Source organism: Primulina tabacum, chromosome 3 (genome assembly GCF_025594145.1).
Source record: "Primulina tabacum isolate GXHZ01 chromosome 3, ASM2559414v2, whole genome shotgun sequence".
NCBI lineage: Eukaryota > Viridiplantae > Streptophyta > Magnoliopsida > Lamiales > Gesneriaceae > Primulina > Primulina tabacum.
The window spans coordinates 31,789,703-31,804,206 of record NC_134552.1 but is presented as its reverse complement, the minus strand read 5'-3'; the positions used below and the strand labels follow the sequence as shown (position 1 = coordinate 31,804,206).

The 14,504-nt window shown below is 37.8% G+C and overlaps 1 protein-coding gene and 2 long non-coding RNA genes across 4 annotated transcripts; all 3 read right to left on the bottom strand.

Moving 5' to 3' along the window:
• Positions 1 to 2,691: 2,691 nt before the first annotated feature.
• On the bottom strand, positions 2,692 to 4,798 carry LOC142539116 (uncharacterized). 2 transcript variants are annotated; one of them, XR_012818821.1, is made up of 3 exons: positions 4,489 to 4,798; positions 3,540 to 3,604; positions 2,692 to 2,949 (listed from the first exon to the last, which is right to left on the bottom strand). It is a non-coding gene; the product is annotated as an uncharacterized LOC142539116 (long non-coding RNA). The 2 variants fall into 2 exon arrangements; XR_012818820.1 differs by lacking the exon at positions 4,489 to 4,798 and having other exon boundaries at positions 3,540 to 3,764.
• Positions 4,799 to 9,405: 4,607 nt separating this feature from the next.
• Positions 9,406 to 12,160, bottom strand: LOC142539115 (uncharacterized). The gene is made up of 3 exons (XR_012818819.1): positions 12,077 to 12,160; positions 11,049 to 11,192; positions 9,406 to 10,250 (listed from the first exon to the last, which is right to left on the bottom strand). It is a non-coding gene; the product is annotated as an uncharacterized LOC142539115 (long non-coding RNA).
• A 615-nt stretch (positions 12,161 to 12,775) lies between these two features.
• On the bottom strand, positions 12,776 to 13,438 carry LOC142538662 (uncharacterized). Its single transcript, XM_075643968.1, has one exon. The coding sequence runs from the start codon at positions 13,436 to 13,438 to the stop codon at positions 12,776 to 12,778; it is 663 nt and encodes a 220-aa protein (XP_075500083.1).
• Positions 13,439 to 14,504: the final 1,066 nt, after the last annotated feature.

The window sequence follows — 14,504 nt, the reverse complement described above, 5'->3', positions numbered from 1 at the left end:
TGTACATTATTGTACTTTTATACTGAGATGTATATTAGTTAAATTTCATTACGTTCCACACTTATATTTAAAAAAGAAAAATTTTTAGACCCTGTAATGATAATTAAATCCCAAAGATGATTAAGAAGATGATTAGCGTCCGGGTCCCCACACAGACGAGGCCGAACTGGATGAAACGTTGAGCTATATTGAAAAACCGATTCAGATTATTGATCGTAAAGAAAAACAGCTCAGAACGAAGACCATTCCACTTGTGAAAGTTCAATGGACTCGTCATGGCACTGAAGAAGCCACTTGGGAAACTGAATCAGATATGAGACAAGAGTTCCCAAAGTTATTTCGATGATGTAAATTTTCTTATACAGTTTTGTATATATACTCCTTATTGATACGATTGAATACCTGTGATTTCGAGGACGAAATCGTATCTTAGGGGGGGAGAAATGTAATGCCCAAGATTTTAGATCGTGTTAAATTATGATTATTAATTTTTAATCGAGACGATTATGAAAGGGCTAATCGAGACATGAATTAAAAGGTTGTATGTGAAGTTGTTGGTGCGAGAGCCGAAGGTCTCGCGCATATGCGCGAGTAGGGCAGAAGCCCATTGTGCGGAACAGAACACTAGGCGCACATGCGCGACTGTATGCGCGCACATGCGCGAGTGGTCCAGAGAGGTTGGCGCACATGCGCGACTTGGATTCGCGCACATGCGCGAGGGTACCCGAGACTTGGCAAATTTGAGCAATGGCCTCGCGCATATGCGCCGAGTAAGGGCGCGCATATGCGCGAGTCTCCGTGAAGCTACGCACGGAGACTTAAGTCTCGCGCATATGCGTTAGGACAGTACGCGCATATGCGCGAGAGGCTTTGGATGGATTTTGAGGAAAACACGTATCAATTACATGCAATATATATATATTGCCTCTTCCTTCGAATTTGATCAGATAGAAACAGCAAAAATCGAGAATTCCATCAACACTTCACCGTGGTTCCAAGTTATGAGTTTGTGAAATCTACTCGTTAGATTTTGAATCCGACTTCGGTACTGAGTTCCTATCGACGCAGGCTACAACTAGACGTAAGTTTTATTACGTTTGGACATGTTTTGAAATGATGATATTGTCAGGATCGAATGAAATTCATATATCATGTTCTTGACATAATAGACAAGCGTAGAATCAAAGTCAGATTAAGAAACGGACTGAATATGGAATTGTTATGAATTTCAGAATGAGATTGACTAGAATTGATATTAGTTATGTACGGTGGTTGATTGTAAATGATTGGAATTGGTATAGACTGATATAGTATTATCAGTATCGCAAGATTGTACTGTTGTACCGTCAGAATTTGATAAAACAGAGATGTTGTGATTTGATTAGAATATTGATACAGTATATTGATATTGTAATTGCCAGATTGAACATTGACAGGCTTTGAGTCGAGACTTCGATTGTATAAGAGCGACAGCAAGAAAGGTATAAATAAATGTTGATTCGAGATTGCACAACTCGAGTTAGGTCTGACTTGAGTTTCCCAAAATTACATACTTTATTTTATTTCATTGATATTTGCAGATTATCAGATTGATATGTTTAGTCTATTGAATTATAGCAGAGCCAGAGTTTGAGTCTAGGGCAGATCAGCCTAGCTAGGGCAGAACCGCCGAGTCTTTGTCAGAACCACGAAGACTCTAGACTTACGGTGTATCGATGAGCTTAGATGTAGATCGACGTCTATTGTAGACATTCGATATAGCATACCAAAGTCTAAATTAGATCGGGATCCCTAGGTTAAAAATAAGTTGAGGTACGATAATAAGTCATTGACTTAAATACAGATTCGTATTGGGTCATGTAGTCAGATTGGATACATGTTTTAATGATTGTTTATGCTTTTATATATGTTTTATATGATTGCATTGATACATTGTTTATACTGGGATATTTATATCTCACCGGAGTTATCCGGCTGTCGTCTTGTCTGTATGTGTGCATGGCAACAGGTGGGACAGGTTCAGGGTCACAGAGGTGAAGAAAGATCGAGTTAGAGTGGAGACTACGGACTTGGACTAGGGTTAGGGTTTAAACACTTGTTATATAGTTGTTACACCTTAGTTGAGACTGATTGTATATAGTGCAAGATTTGTACTTTTAATACTGACTTGTATGTTAAGATGTATGCCATTACGTTCCACATTTTTAAAAAAAATTTAGACCCTGTTTATTATAATTAATTAAATTATTCCCAATGACGATTAATAAGATGATTAGCGTCCGGGTCCCCAAACACAGTCTGTGACGGATATGTCAAGACACCGGATGTTTGGTTATATCTAAGTGCATAGAATTGGAGTTTCTTCTATTACTGATGTTCGATATAGGAATATCAACATCTGAAAACCGGGATCCCTAGACTAGGAATGAGTCTAGTCTGAGACGTAGAGTCACGAGTCTGATTGACAGTTTTATATTGATTATGTTTTCAGATTTGATACATATTACTGATATTTGTTGTGAGAGCCTTGTTCCTGATTAATATTTTATTAACACACAATCAGGATTAATTAGTATAAACAGCGAAAACGAGTTAAAATTTTGCTTTTTGGCCCAATAGAAATTTCGGCATGACCTCCCCGTAAATAGGACATACAGGAAAAATATAAAATAACCAAAACGACTAAATCAAAACTCTCAACTAACATCCAATACGAAACAATGCCAACCAGGCACAATCACAACAACGATCCTCCACAAACACAATATACAACTACTCGGGGCATACCCCGGTAATACATAGACTCCATAATACATACATATAATATATAGGGACTCGATGACTGATCTCACAGAGAAAAACAATAAAGGCTTGAGCTCAAAACTCAAAGAGCTCTAGCGCCCCTCGGTGCTTCATCCTGAGCAGCCGAAGACAAACCACCTGCATGACCTGCTATGGAAACACAGAACAAACCACAACAGTCCCAAAGGACAAGGGTCAAACCCCAGTACGAAGATCAAATAAATTACAACATATATAAATGACATGTAATGAAATCAATGCAATGCATGTACGGGTGCAAGATGTCTGGATATCAGGAGTCAAAGGATCGATATCAACAATCATAATATATGCTCGAGCTGATCCACGACTCAGCGGACCTGTCCACGACTCAGCAGACAGTGTCTGGGGATATGGCTTCACACTTGATGCCAGCAACTACCTAAGCCGGACCGAGTCAAGGTGCCCAAAATCCACAAGACACAATATAATATTATATTCAGATCTCAATCGAATATCAACGGGTATCAATAACTAAAGGGCTCAATATGAATGTGCGCTCAACAATGTATATCAATCCATAGATTATTCCAATATATTTGAAAATCATGTTTTATTTTAAGAAAACGAGGAATAATCTTAAATTTGCATCCAAATTCCACAAAGAGCACATAATCACATAATTCACATAAAATCAATTAACTCACATCAATTAAATTACACGTCGACATAGACGCCGTAAATCGATCAATCCGTACCTTAACCTTCAAATTAAATTACCACAATAATTACGAAGACCTCAGCGCTTCCTGGTTATCAAAACCTGTGGCAATTAATTTATTTTCATCAATTAAATACTCAACTCTTATCCAATTACAATTTACAAATTCCATCTTGTACCTAGGATCGATTTTAAGGTCATAACTCAATCAAAACCTAACCGAATTACACTTATCATATATGGCTGAAATCCTAACTCAAAATCCCAAATTTCATCAGAAGATACCGACACAAAAATCGCTCAACTAGATGCTGATAAACACCAAAAACAAGAAACTTTGAAAACAATAAATCTGTACAGATTCTGGTTCGACACCTTGTAGCATAAAATTCATATCTAATTCATTATTGACCCAATTCAAAATCCGCCAATTGTAAATGAAAGAAATCTCAAATTTTTAATTTTCTTAGAAGAAATCATTCCCAAAATCTTAGTAGATAGTTCCAGAATTAAGCAAGAACATGCTGTTACTCACCAACTCGCGGACTGAATTCCCAGACTGAGAAGTTTCGGTAAAATGAGCATAAATCCCTCAATTCTTAATGGAATTTAACAGGTCAATTATTGTTTCGAAGACAAGACATAGTTCTACAACTTTCATCTGGATCACAAGTCCTGAATCCGAGTAAAAACATGTCACAAACTCGAATTACAGAATGTTTTCTCCACGCATCAGTACAGAGTTCGGTTTTTGACACATTATGGTAGAAAAATCATATCAAATCCGTTTCTTATTGTAATTACGATTTTCTAGTGGCTGTAGAAAGCTAACACAACGTTCTACAAGTTTTATTTGAACCACAAGTCGATATTCTTCGTGTAACATGCCCAAATATCCAAAAAACTAGACACCAAAATCTCGAAATATCACAGTAGCTAAGAATGAAACCCATGAACAAATTTGCAACTCTAGGCTTAGGGATTACCTTCCAAAGCTTCCTATAAACTGAAATGAAGCAAGAATTAGCCTCTACAATCCTACAAGGAACAAATAAGAAGGCAAGCAAGGGGTTGGAAAAATGTTGCAGCAGCAACACGCAGCTCGCTGCACAATGGAAGAGCTCGTCTCTTCTTCGATTCAAACAAGGAACAAGGTGCACGAGCTTCAGCTGATGGTTGCTGGATAAATTACTGTCAGCTATGGTGGTTGAACCACAAGACACGAAGAAGGTAGCTGGAGAAAAGGGTGAGGCGTGAGGTAGGGTTGAGGAGAAGACTTACGGAAATGGTGAAGGGGAAATGGGTTTACTTGTAAAATAACCCATAAAAATATACACCCCACAAATATATTAATATGCATTTGCAATTATTAAATGTTTGCTCAAAATGCTAGACTGTGACCCGGTCCAATTTATTTCAACTCCCGTGTGCTATTTAATTCCGACATGTATTTTAATATCGTTTATACTTCCGATATTTTCTAATACACATTTTTAACACACGATTAAATTTTTTAGCTTAATTATTTTAATTTAGTTCTTTAAAATAATTATTATCAATTCTTGCCAAATAACTGAGTAATTAATATCAGGTCATCACATTCTCCCCCTCTAACAAAGATTTTGCCCTCGAAATCAGAACGTTCAATACAAATAAGATAAAAGGAATTCAAATTTACATTACTGCTAGTACATAGGAAGCTCAGAGTACATGGAGTAATTTGTTACATTCTTAAACAAATGAGGCCATTCTTGACGCATTCTAGCCTCGAGCTCCCATGTTGCCTCTTCTGTCCCATGTTTACTCCACTGCACCATGACTAGAGGAATCGTCTTATTACGAAGCTGCTTTTCTTTGCGATCAAGAATTTGCAAAGGATACTCAACATAGCTAAGAGAACTATCTAACTCCACATTCTCGTGTCTCAGAACATGAGATGGATCTGGCTCATACTTCCGCAACATAGATACACGAAACACATCATGTATAGCAGACAAACTTTGCGGCAAGTTCAATCTATAAGCCAACAAACCGATCCTCTCAACGATAGTATACGGTCCAATATAACGTGGAGCTAACTTTTCCTTTTTCCCAAATCTCATTGTGCCGCGAAATGGTGACACCTTTAGAAAAACTTGACCACCGACTTGAAATTCCAAAGGTCTACGCATTTTATTTGCATAGCTAGCTTGACGATCCTGAGATGCTTTCATTCTTTTTCTGATCAAATCAATCTTTTCATTCATCTCTTCAACAAATTCAGGTTGTGCCAATGATTTTTCTCCAATCTCATTCCAACATATCGACGATCGACACCTTCTACCATACAAAGCTTCAAATGGTGCCATTCCAATAGTCGTTTGGAAACTGTTGTTGTATGAGAATTCTACCAATGATAGAGATTCTTGCCAATTACCTCTGAAATCCATAACTACTGACTGAAGCATATCTTCCAAAGTCTGAATGGTTCTTTCTGTCTGACCATAAGTTTGGGGATGATATGTTGTGCTCATAGCCAACTTAGTTCCCAAAGCATTCTGAAGACTGCTCCAAAACTTAGATGCAAATCTTGGATCTCTATCAGATACAATAGACACTGGAACTCCATGCAACCGAACCACATTATCCAAATATAACCTTGCCATTTTCTTGTAAGGATAGGTACGAGCGTATGGAATGAAATGTGCTGACTTGGACAATCTATCAACTATAACCCAGACAGCATCACAACCTCTGATAGACCTGGGTAAGTGAGTTACAAAGTCCATTGCAATATGTTCCCAGTTCCATTGCGGTATTTCTAAACTCTGTAACATACCTCCAGGTTTCATTCTCTCAGCTTTCACCTGTTGGCATGTCAAACATCTTGCTACAAATTCAGAAATGTCTTTCTTCATCGCATCCCACCAGAAATAAGGTCTCAATATCTGGTACATCCTACGATTACAAGGATGAACACTATGGCGACTACAATGCGCCTCTTGAAGCAATGATTCTCTCAATTCTGCAACATTTGGTACCACTAATATGTTATTCATTCGCAAACAATCATCTGATGAGACATTATACTTATCTAGATTACCAGACAAAACCAACTCTTTTGATTTCTGAACTTTTGGATCTGTCTTTTGAGCCTTTTTAATTTCAGCAATAATCTGTGGCTCAAACTGCAATGCAGAAACAATAAAATAATTATCTTGTGGCTGAAAATTCCATCCAGAAGTACACAATTCATCATGATTCTGTGAAATATGAATGGATGCTAACATGCCATCCTGATACTTCCGGCTTAATGCATCTGCAACTTAATTCATCTTCCCTGGTTGATACTGTATTTCACAGTCAAAATCCTTCAATAGATCTAACCAACGTCTCTGCCTCATATTCAGCTCTGACTGAGTAAAAAGATATTTCAAACTCTTATGATCTGAGTAAATAATAAATTGTTCACCATATAGATAGTGTCGCCAAATTTTCAAGGAAAAAACAATGGCTGCAAGTTCAAGATCATGAACTGGATATCGGGATTCATGTATCTTTAGTTGCCTCGAAGCATAGGCAATAACCTTTCCATGTTGCATCAATACACATCCCAATCCTTTAGCTGATGCCTGTACAAACCACAAATCCACCTGATCCAGACGGCAACGCCAACACTGGTGCTGTCATCAATTTTTCTTTCAGTTTCAGAAAACTCTGCTAACACTCTTCTGACCAAATAAATCTTGCATCCTTCTTGGTCAGTTGGGTGATAGGTCGGGAAATATGAGAAAACCCTTCAATGAATCGTCTGTAATATCCGGCCAATCCCATAAAACTTCGAACCTCTGGTACATTGGTTGGTCTAGTCCAATTCAAGACCGCTTTAATTTTACTTGGATCGACGGATATTCCTTTGGCTGATATCACATGACCCAAAAATATGATTTGATCCAACCAGAATTCACACTTTGACAATTTAGCATACAACTGAGCATCACGAAGTGTTTGAGGAACTAATCTCAAATGCTCTCTATGTTCCTTTCTTGACTTCGAATACACCAGTATATCATCAATAAAAACAATAAAAAACTTGTCCAGAAAATTCCTGAACACTCGGTTCATTAAATCCATAAATACTGCTGGTGCATTAGTCAACCCAAATGGCATAACCAAAAATTCATAATGCCCGTATCTGGTTCTAAAAGTTGTCTTAGAAACATCTTCTTCTCTAACTCGAAGTTGATGGTATCCTGATCGAAGATCAATTTTCGAATATACTGAAGTTCCCTGTAATTGATCAAACAAATCATCGATTCTAGGCAAAGGGTATTTATTCTTGACGGTGACCCGATTCAATTGCCTATAATCAATGCAAATTCTCATGGAACCATCTTTCTTTTTAACAAACAAAACAGGGGCTCCCCAAGGTGACATACTAGGTCGTATGTACCCTTTTTCAAGTAAATCCTGCAATTGCTCTTTCAAATCTTTAAGTTCTGCAGGTGCCATTCTATACGGAGCTTTTGAAATTGGAGCATTTTTTGGCATCAATTCAATGCTAAAATCAAGCTCTCTGTGCGGTGGAAAACATGGTATCTCCTCCAGAAAGACATCAGAAAATTCTTTCACCACCGGTATATCAGACAATCTCGGCTCTTCCTTTAAAGCATCCACAGCATAAATCATATTCCCTCATTTCCTAAGGATAATAGCTTAAACATTTCCATCGCTGAAACTAAAGGTATTTTAGCTTGCGATCCTCGACCATAAAAATTCCATTTGTCACCAAAATGAGGTCGAAAACGTACTACACCATGAAAACAGTCTACAGTAGCTCGATAATTTGTCAAGGTATCCATACCAATGATACAATCAAAGTCATACATCGATAACACAATCGAATTAGAAATCATAATACTGTACCGAAATGAAATACACAGTTCAACACAATCTGCCATGATAAAATCACTTTACCGGCTGGAGTGGACACAGATGCAAACTCATGCAATGATGTAGTCACAAAGTCATATTCATCAACAAAATTGGATGCGAGGAAAGAGTGAGATGCTCCTGTATCAAATATAACTCGTGCATGTAACCATTAATTAAACAAGTACCTGCGATGACACCACCTGGAGCCTCTCTGGCTTGATCCTCTGTCAAAGCATACACTAGCCTGTTGTGGACCTGGGAATGATTGAGGTGCATTACCCCGAACCTGTGGATAATTGGACTGCTGAAAAGACTGCGCAGGAGTAAAGGGTCTCTGAGATGAACCACCCGAAAAACCACCTCTGTTTTGAGAAAACTGTTGTGGTCTCATCTGCCCTTGAGTACGGTTTGGACAACATCTAGCAAAGTGTCCTTTCTGACCGCAATTATGACATGTCCCACGTACACCACCACACTGAGATGTATGATGTCTACCTCCACAACGCTCACAATACACCACTGAATACTGATTCCCTGAATAAGGCGTCCCCGATACACTTTTAGATCCACTTTAGCTAGATGAACTCGACTGACCTTTCTTCTTGAAGTTCTTTCCTCTGGGCCTAAACCTTTGAGGTTTTTGGTGTTGGAAGAACTGCTGCTGCTGGAAAGGCTGCTGAGGTACATAAGATGATGTACCCATTGGTAATTGCATACCTCCACTGGGTATCTGTAAAGTCTACTGCTGATTATCTCTTTGAAATCCTGCTTCTAATCTTATTGCCTTATTGACTGCATCGGCTTAGCTAACCGGATTACTAGCCAGAACCAAGGAATATAAATGAGAACCCAATCCTTCCAGAAATTTCTCCATTTTTGCCCCATCATTACCGGCGATGTGCGGCACGTAAATCAATAAAGATGATAATTGTCGAGCATATTCCGCAACAAGTAAATTACCCTAAACCAATTTATGAAATTCAGATGATTTGGCATCATGATAAGAAGGCGGAGAATACTCTTGTCTGAACTGAGTACTGAAAACATCCCAAGTAATAACTGTGCCAGCATCACGCAAAGCCCTGGCAGTAGCCTCCCACCAACGTTCAGCATTGTCCCTCAGCTGAAGAACTACTAATTTTACTCTTTGGTTGGAATCATATTCCACCAAATCAAACAAATTATTCATGGCCCTTAACCAACTTTCAGCTTTTTCATTACCTTCGGAGCCATCAAAGATAGGAGGATTCGGATTCTGAAATCTCGATACCACCAATTCCATATCATTCACTCTACGGGTGATCTGTTCAACTTCCACATTAACATTCTGTACTGCTTCACCAGTAGGTCGACCACGTCTACCTCGAGCATTCACATCAATACCATCCATATTCTGAGCACCAGACTCTTGAACCACTTCTTTACCTTTCCTACCTCTCGGTGCCATTCTACAAAACCAAAGTTAATTCCCAAAATATTCATTAACTTCAAAATAATTCAAAGCACCGAAAAGGAAATGCCAAAATGCTCAAGAATCCATTACCTACTAATGCCAAAACATGTTCATCTCTAAAATACTAACATGCATTTCAAACTAGGCAAAAGCAAGTAATTCCAAATAATCAATCACATGCGCACAATTTATTTGTGCCTAGACTCGAGTGTACTAACTCTATATGAGCATATCTCATTCTACGCTCTGATACCAAACTGTGAGGGCCTTGTTCCTGATTAATATTTTATTAAAACACAATCAGGATTAATTAGTATAAACAGCGAAAACGAGTTAAAATTTTGCTTTTTGGCCCAATAGAAATTTCGGCATGACCTCCCCCTAAATAGGACAAACCGAAAAAACATAAAATAACCAAAACGACTAAATCAAAACTCTCAACAAACATCCAATACGAAACAATGCCAACCAGGCACAATCACAACAACGATCCTCCACAAACACAATATACAACTACTCGGGGCATACCCCGGTACTACATAGACTCCATAATACATAAATATAATATCTAGGGACTCGATGACTGAACACAGAGAAAAACAATAAAGGCTTGAGCTCAAAACTCAAAGAGCTCTAGCGCCCCACGGTGCTTCATCCTGAGCAGCCGAAGACAAACCACCTGCATGACCTGCTATGGAAACACAGAACAAACCACAACAGTCCCAAAGGACAGGGGTCAAACCCCAGTACGAAGATCAAATAAATTACATCATATATAAATGACATGTAATGAAATCAATCCAATGCATGTACTGGTGCAAGATGTCTGGATATCAGGAGTCAAAGGATCGATATCAACAATCATAATATATGCTCGAGCTGGTCCACGACTCAGCGGACAGTGTCTGGGGATATGGCTTCACACTTGATGCCAGCAACTACCTAAGCCGGACCGAGTCAAGGTGCCCAAAATCCACAAGACACAATATAATATCATATATAGATCTCAATCGAATATCAACGGGTATCAATAACTGAAGGGCTCAATATGAATGTGTGCTCAACAATGTATATCAATCCATAGATTATTCAAATATATTTGAAAATCATGTTTTATTTTAAGAAAACGAGGAATAATCTTAAATTTGCATCCAAATTCCACAAAGAGCACATAATCACATAATTCACATATAATCAATTAACTCACATCAATTAAATTACACGTCGACATAGACGCTGTAAATCGATCAATCCGTACCTTAACCTTCAAATTAAATTACCACAATAATTACGAAGACCTCGGCGCTTCCTGGTTATCAAAACCTGTGGCAATTAATTTATTTTCATCAATTAAATACTCAATTCTTATCCAATTACAATTTACAAATTCCATCTTGTACCTAGGATCGATTTTAAAGTCATAACTCAATCAAAACCTAACCGAATTACACTTATCATATATGGCTGAAATCCTAACTCAAAATCCCAAATTTCATCAGAAGATACCGACACAAAAATCGCTCAACTAGATGCTGATAAACACCAAAAACAAGAAACTTTGAAAACAATAAATCTGTACAGATTCTGGTTCGACACCTTGTAGCATAAAATTCATATCTAATTCATTATTGACCCAATTCAAAATCCGCCAATTGTAAATGAAAGAAATCTCAAATTTTTTATTTTCTTAGAAGAAATCATTCCCAAAATCTTAGTAGATAGTTCCAGAATTAAGCAAGAACATGCTGTTACTCACCAACTCGCGGACTGAATTCCCAGACTGAGAAGTTTCGGTAAAATGAGCATAACTCCCTCAATTCTTAATGGAATTTAACGGGTCAATTATTGTTTCGAAGACAAGACATAGTTCTACAACTTTCATCTGGATCACAAGTCCTGAATCCGAGTGAAAACATGTCACAAACTCGAATTACAGAATGTCTTCTCCACGCATCAGTACAGAGTTCGGTTTTTGACACATTATGGTAGAAAAATCATATCAAATCCGTTTCTTATTGTAATTACGATTTTCTAGTGGCTGTAGAAAGCTAACACAACGTTCTACAAGTTTTATTTGAACCACAAGTCGATATTCTTCGTGTAACATGCCCAAATATCCAAAAAACTAGACACCAAAATCTCGAAATATCACAGTAGCTGAGAATGAAACCCATGAACAAATTTGCAACTCTAGGCTTAGGGATTACCTTCCAAAGCTTCCTATAAACTGAAATGAAGCAAGAATTAGCCTCTACAATCCTACAAGGAACAAATAAGAAGGCAAGCAAGGGGTTGGAAAAATATTGCAGCAGCAACACGCAGCTCGCTGCACAATGGAAGAGCTCGTCTCTTCTTCGATTCAAACAAGGAACAAGGTGCACGAGCTTCAGCTGATGGTTGCTGGATAAATTACTGTCAGCTATGGTGGTTGAACCACAAGACACGAAGAAGGTAGCTGGAGAAAAGGGTGAGGCGTGAGGTAGGGTTGAGGAGAAGACTTACGGAAATGGTGAAGGGGAAATGGGTTTACTTGTAAAATAACCCATAAAAATATACACCCCACAAATATGTTAATATGCATTTGCAATTATTAAATGTTTGCTCAAAATGCTAGACTGTGACCCGGTCCAATTTATTTCAACTCCCGTGTGCTATTTAATTCCAACATGTATTTTAATATCGTTTATACTTCCGATATTTTCTAATACACATTTTTAACACACGATTAAATTTTTTAGCTTAATTATTTTAATTTAGTTCTTTAAAATAGTTATTATCAATTCTTGCCAAATAACTGAGTAATTAATATCAGGTCATCACATTCTCCCCCTCTAACAAAGATTTTGCCCTCGAAATCAGAACGTTCAATACAAATAAGATAAAAGGAATTCAAATTTACATTACTGCTAGTACATAGGAAGCTCAGAGTACATGGAGTAATTTGTTACATTCTTAAACAAATGAGGCCATTCTTGACGCATTCTAGCCTCGAGCTCCCATGTTGCCTCTTCTGTCCCATGTTTACTCCACTGCACCATGACTAGAGGAATCGTCTTATTACGAAGCTGCTTTTCTTTGCGATCAAGAATTTGCAAAGGATACTCAACATAGCTAAGAGAACTATCTAACTCCACATTCTCGTGTCTCAGAACATGAGATGGATCTGGCTCATACTTCCGCAACATATATACACGAAACACATCATGTATAGCAGACAAACTTTGCGGCAAGTTCAATCTATAAGCCAACAAACCGATCCTCTCAACGATAGTATACGGTCCAATATAACGTGGAGCTAACTTTTCCTTTTTCCCAAATCTCATTGTGCCGCGAAATGGTGACACCTTTAGAAAAACTTGACCACCGACTTGAAATTCCAAAGGTCTACGCATTTTATTTGCATAGCTAGCTTGACGATCCTGAGATGCTTTCATTCTTTTTCTGATCAAATCAATCTTTTCATTCATCTCTTCAACAAATTCAGGTTGTGCCAATGATTTTTCTCCAATCTCATTCAAACATATCGACGATCGACACCTTCTACCATACAAAGCTTCAAATGGTGCCATTACAATTTACAAATTTCAGCTTGTACCTAGGATCGATTTTAAGGTCATAACTCAATCAAAACCAAACCGATTTACACTTATCATATATGGCTGAAATCCTAATTAAAAATCCCACATTTCATCAGAAGATACTGACACAAAAATCGCTTATCTAGATGCTGATAAACATTAAAAACAAGAAACTTTGAAAACAATAAATCTGTACAGATTCTGGTTCGACACCTTGTAGCATAAAATTCATATCTAATTCATTATTGACCCAATTCAAAATACGCCAATTGTAAATGAAAGAAAACTCAAATATTTAAGTTTTCTTAGAAGAAATCATTCCCAAAATCTTAGTAGATAATTCCAGAATTAAGCCAGAACATGCTGTTACTCACCAACTCGCGGACTGAATTCCCAGACTGAGCAGTTTCGGTAAAATGAGCATAAATCCCTCAATTCTTAATGGAATTTAACGGGTCAATTATCGTTTCGAAGACAAGACATAACTCTACAACTTTTATCTGGATCACAAGTCCAGAATCTGAGTGCAAACACGTCACAAACTCGAATTACAGAATGTCTTCTGCACGCATAAGTACAGATTTCGGTTTTTGACACATTATGGTAGAAAAATCATATCAAATCCGTTTCTTATTGTAATTACGATTTTCCAGTGGCTGTAGAAAGATAACACAACGTTCTACAAGTTTTATTTGAACCACAAGTCGATATTCTTCGTGTAACATACCCAAATATCCAAAAAAACTAGACACCAAATTCTCGAAATATCACCGTAGCTAAGAATGAAACCCATGAACAAATTTGCAACTCTAGGCTTAGGAATTACCTTCCAAAGCTTCCTATAAACTGAAATGAAGCAAGAATTAGCCTCTGCAATCCTCCAAGGAACAAATAAGAAGGCAAGCAAGGGGCTGGAAAAATGTTGCAGCAGCAACATGCAGCTCGCTGCACAATGGAAGAGCTCGTCTCTTCTTCGATTCAAACAAGGAACAAGGTGCACGAGCTTCAGCTGATGGTTGCTGGATAAATTACTGTCAGCTATGGTGGTTGAACCACA

Bases quoted from the DNA above. Each gene is read 5' to 3' on its own strand.
- LOC142538662 (XM_075643968.1), bottom strand. From the start codon at position 13,438: ATGGCACCATTTGAAGCTTTGTATGGTAGAAGGTGTCGATCGTCGATA.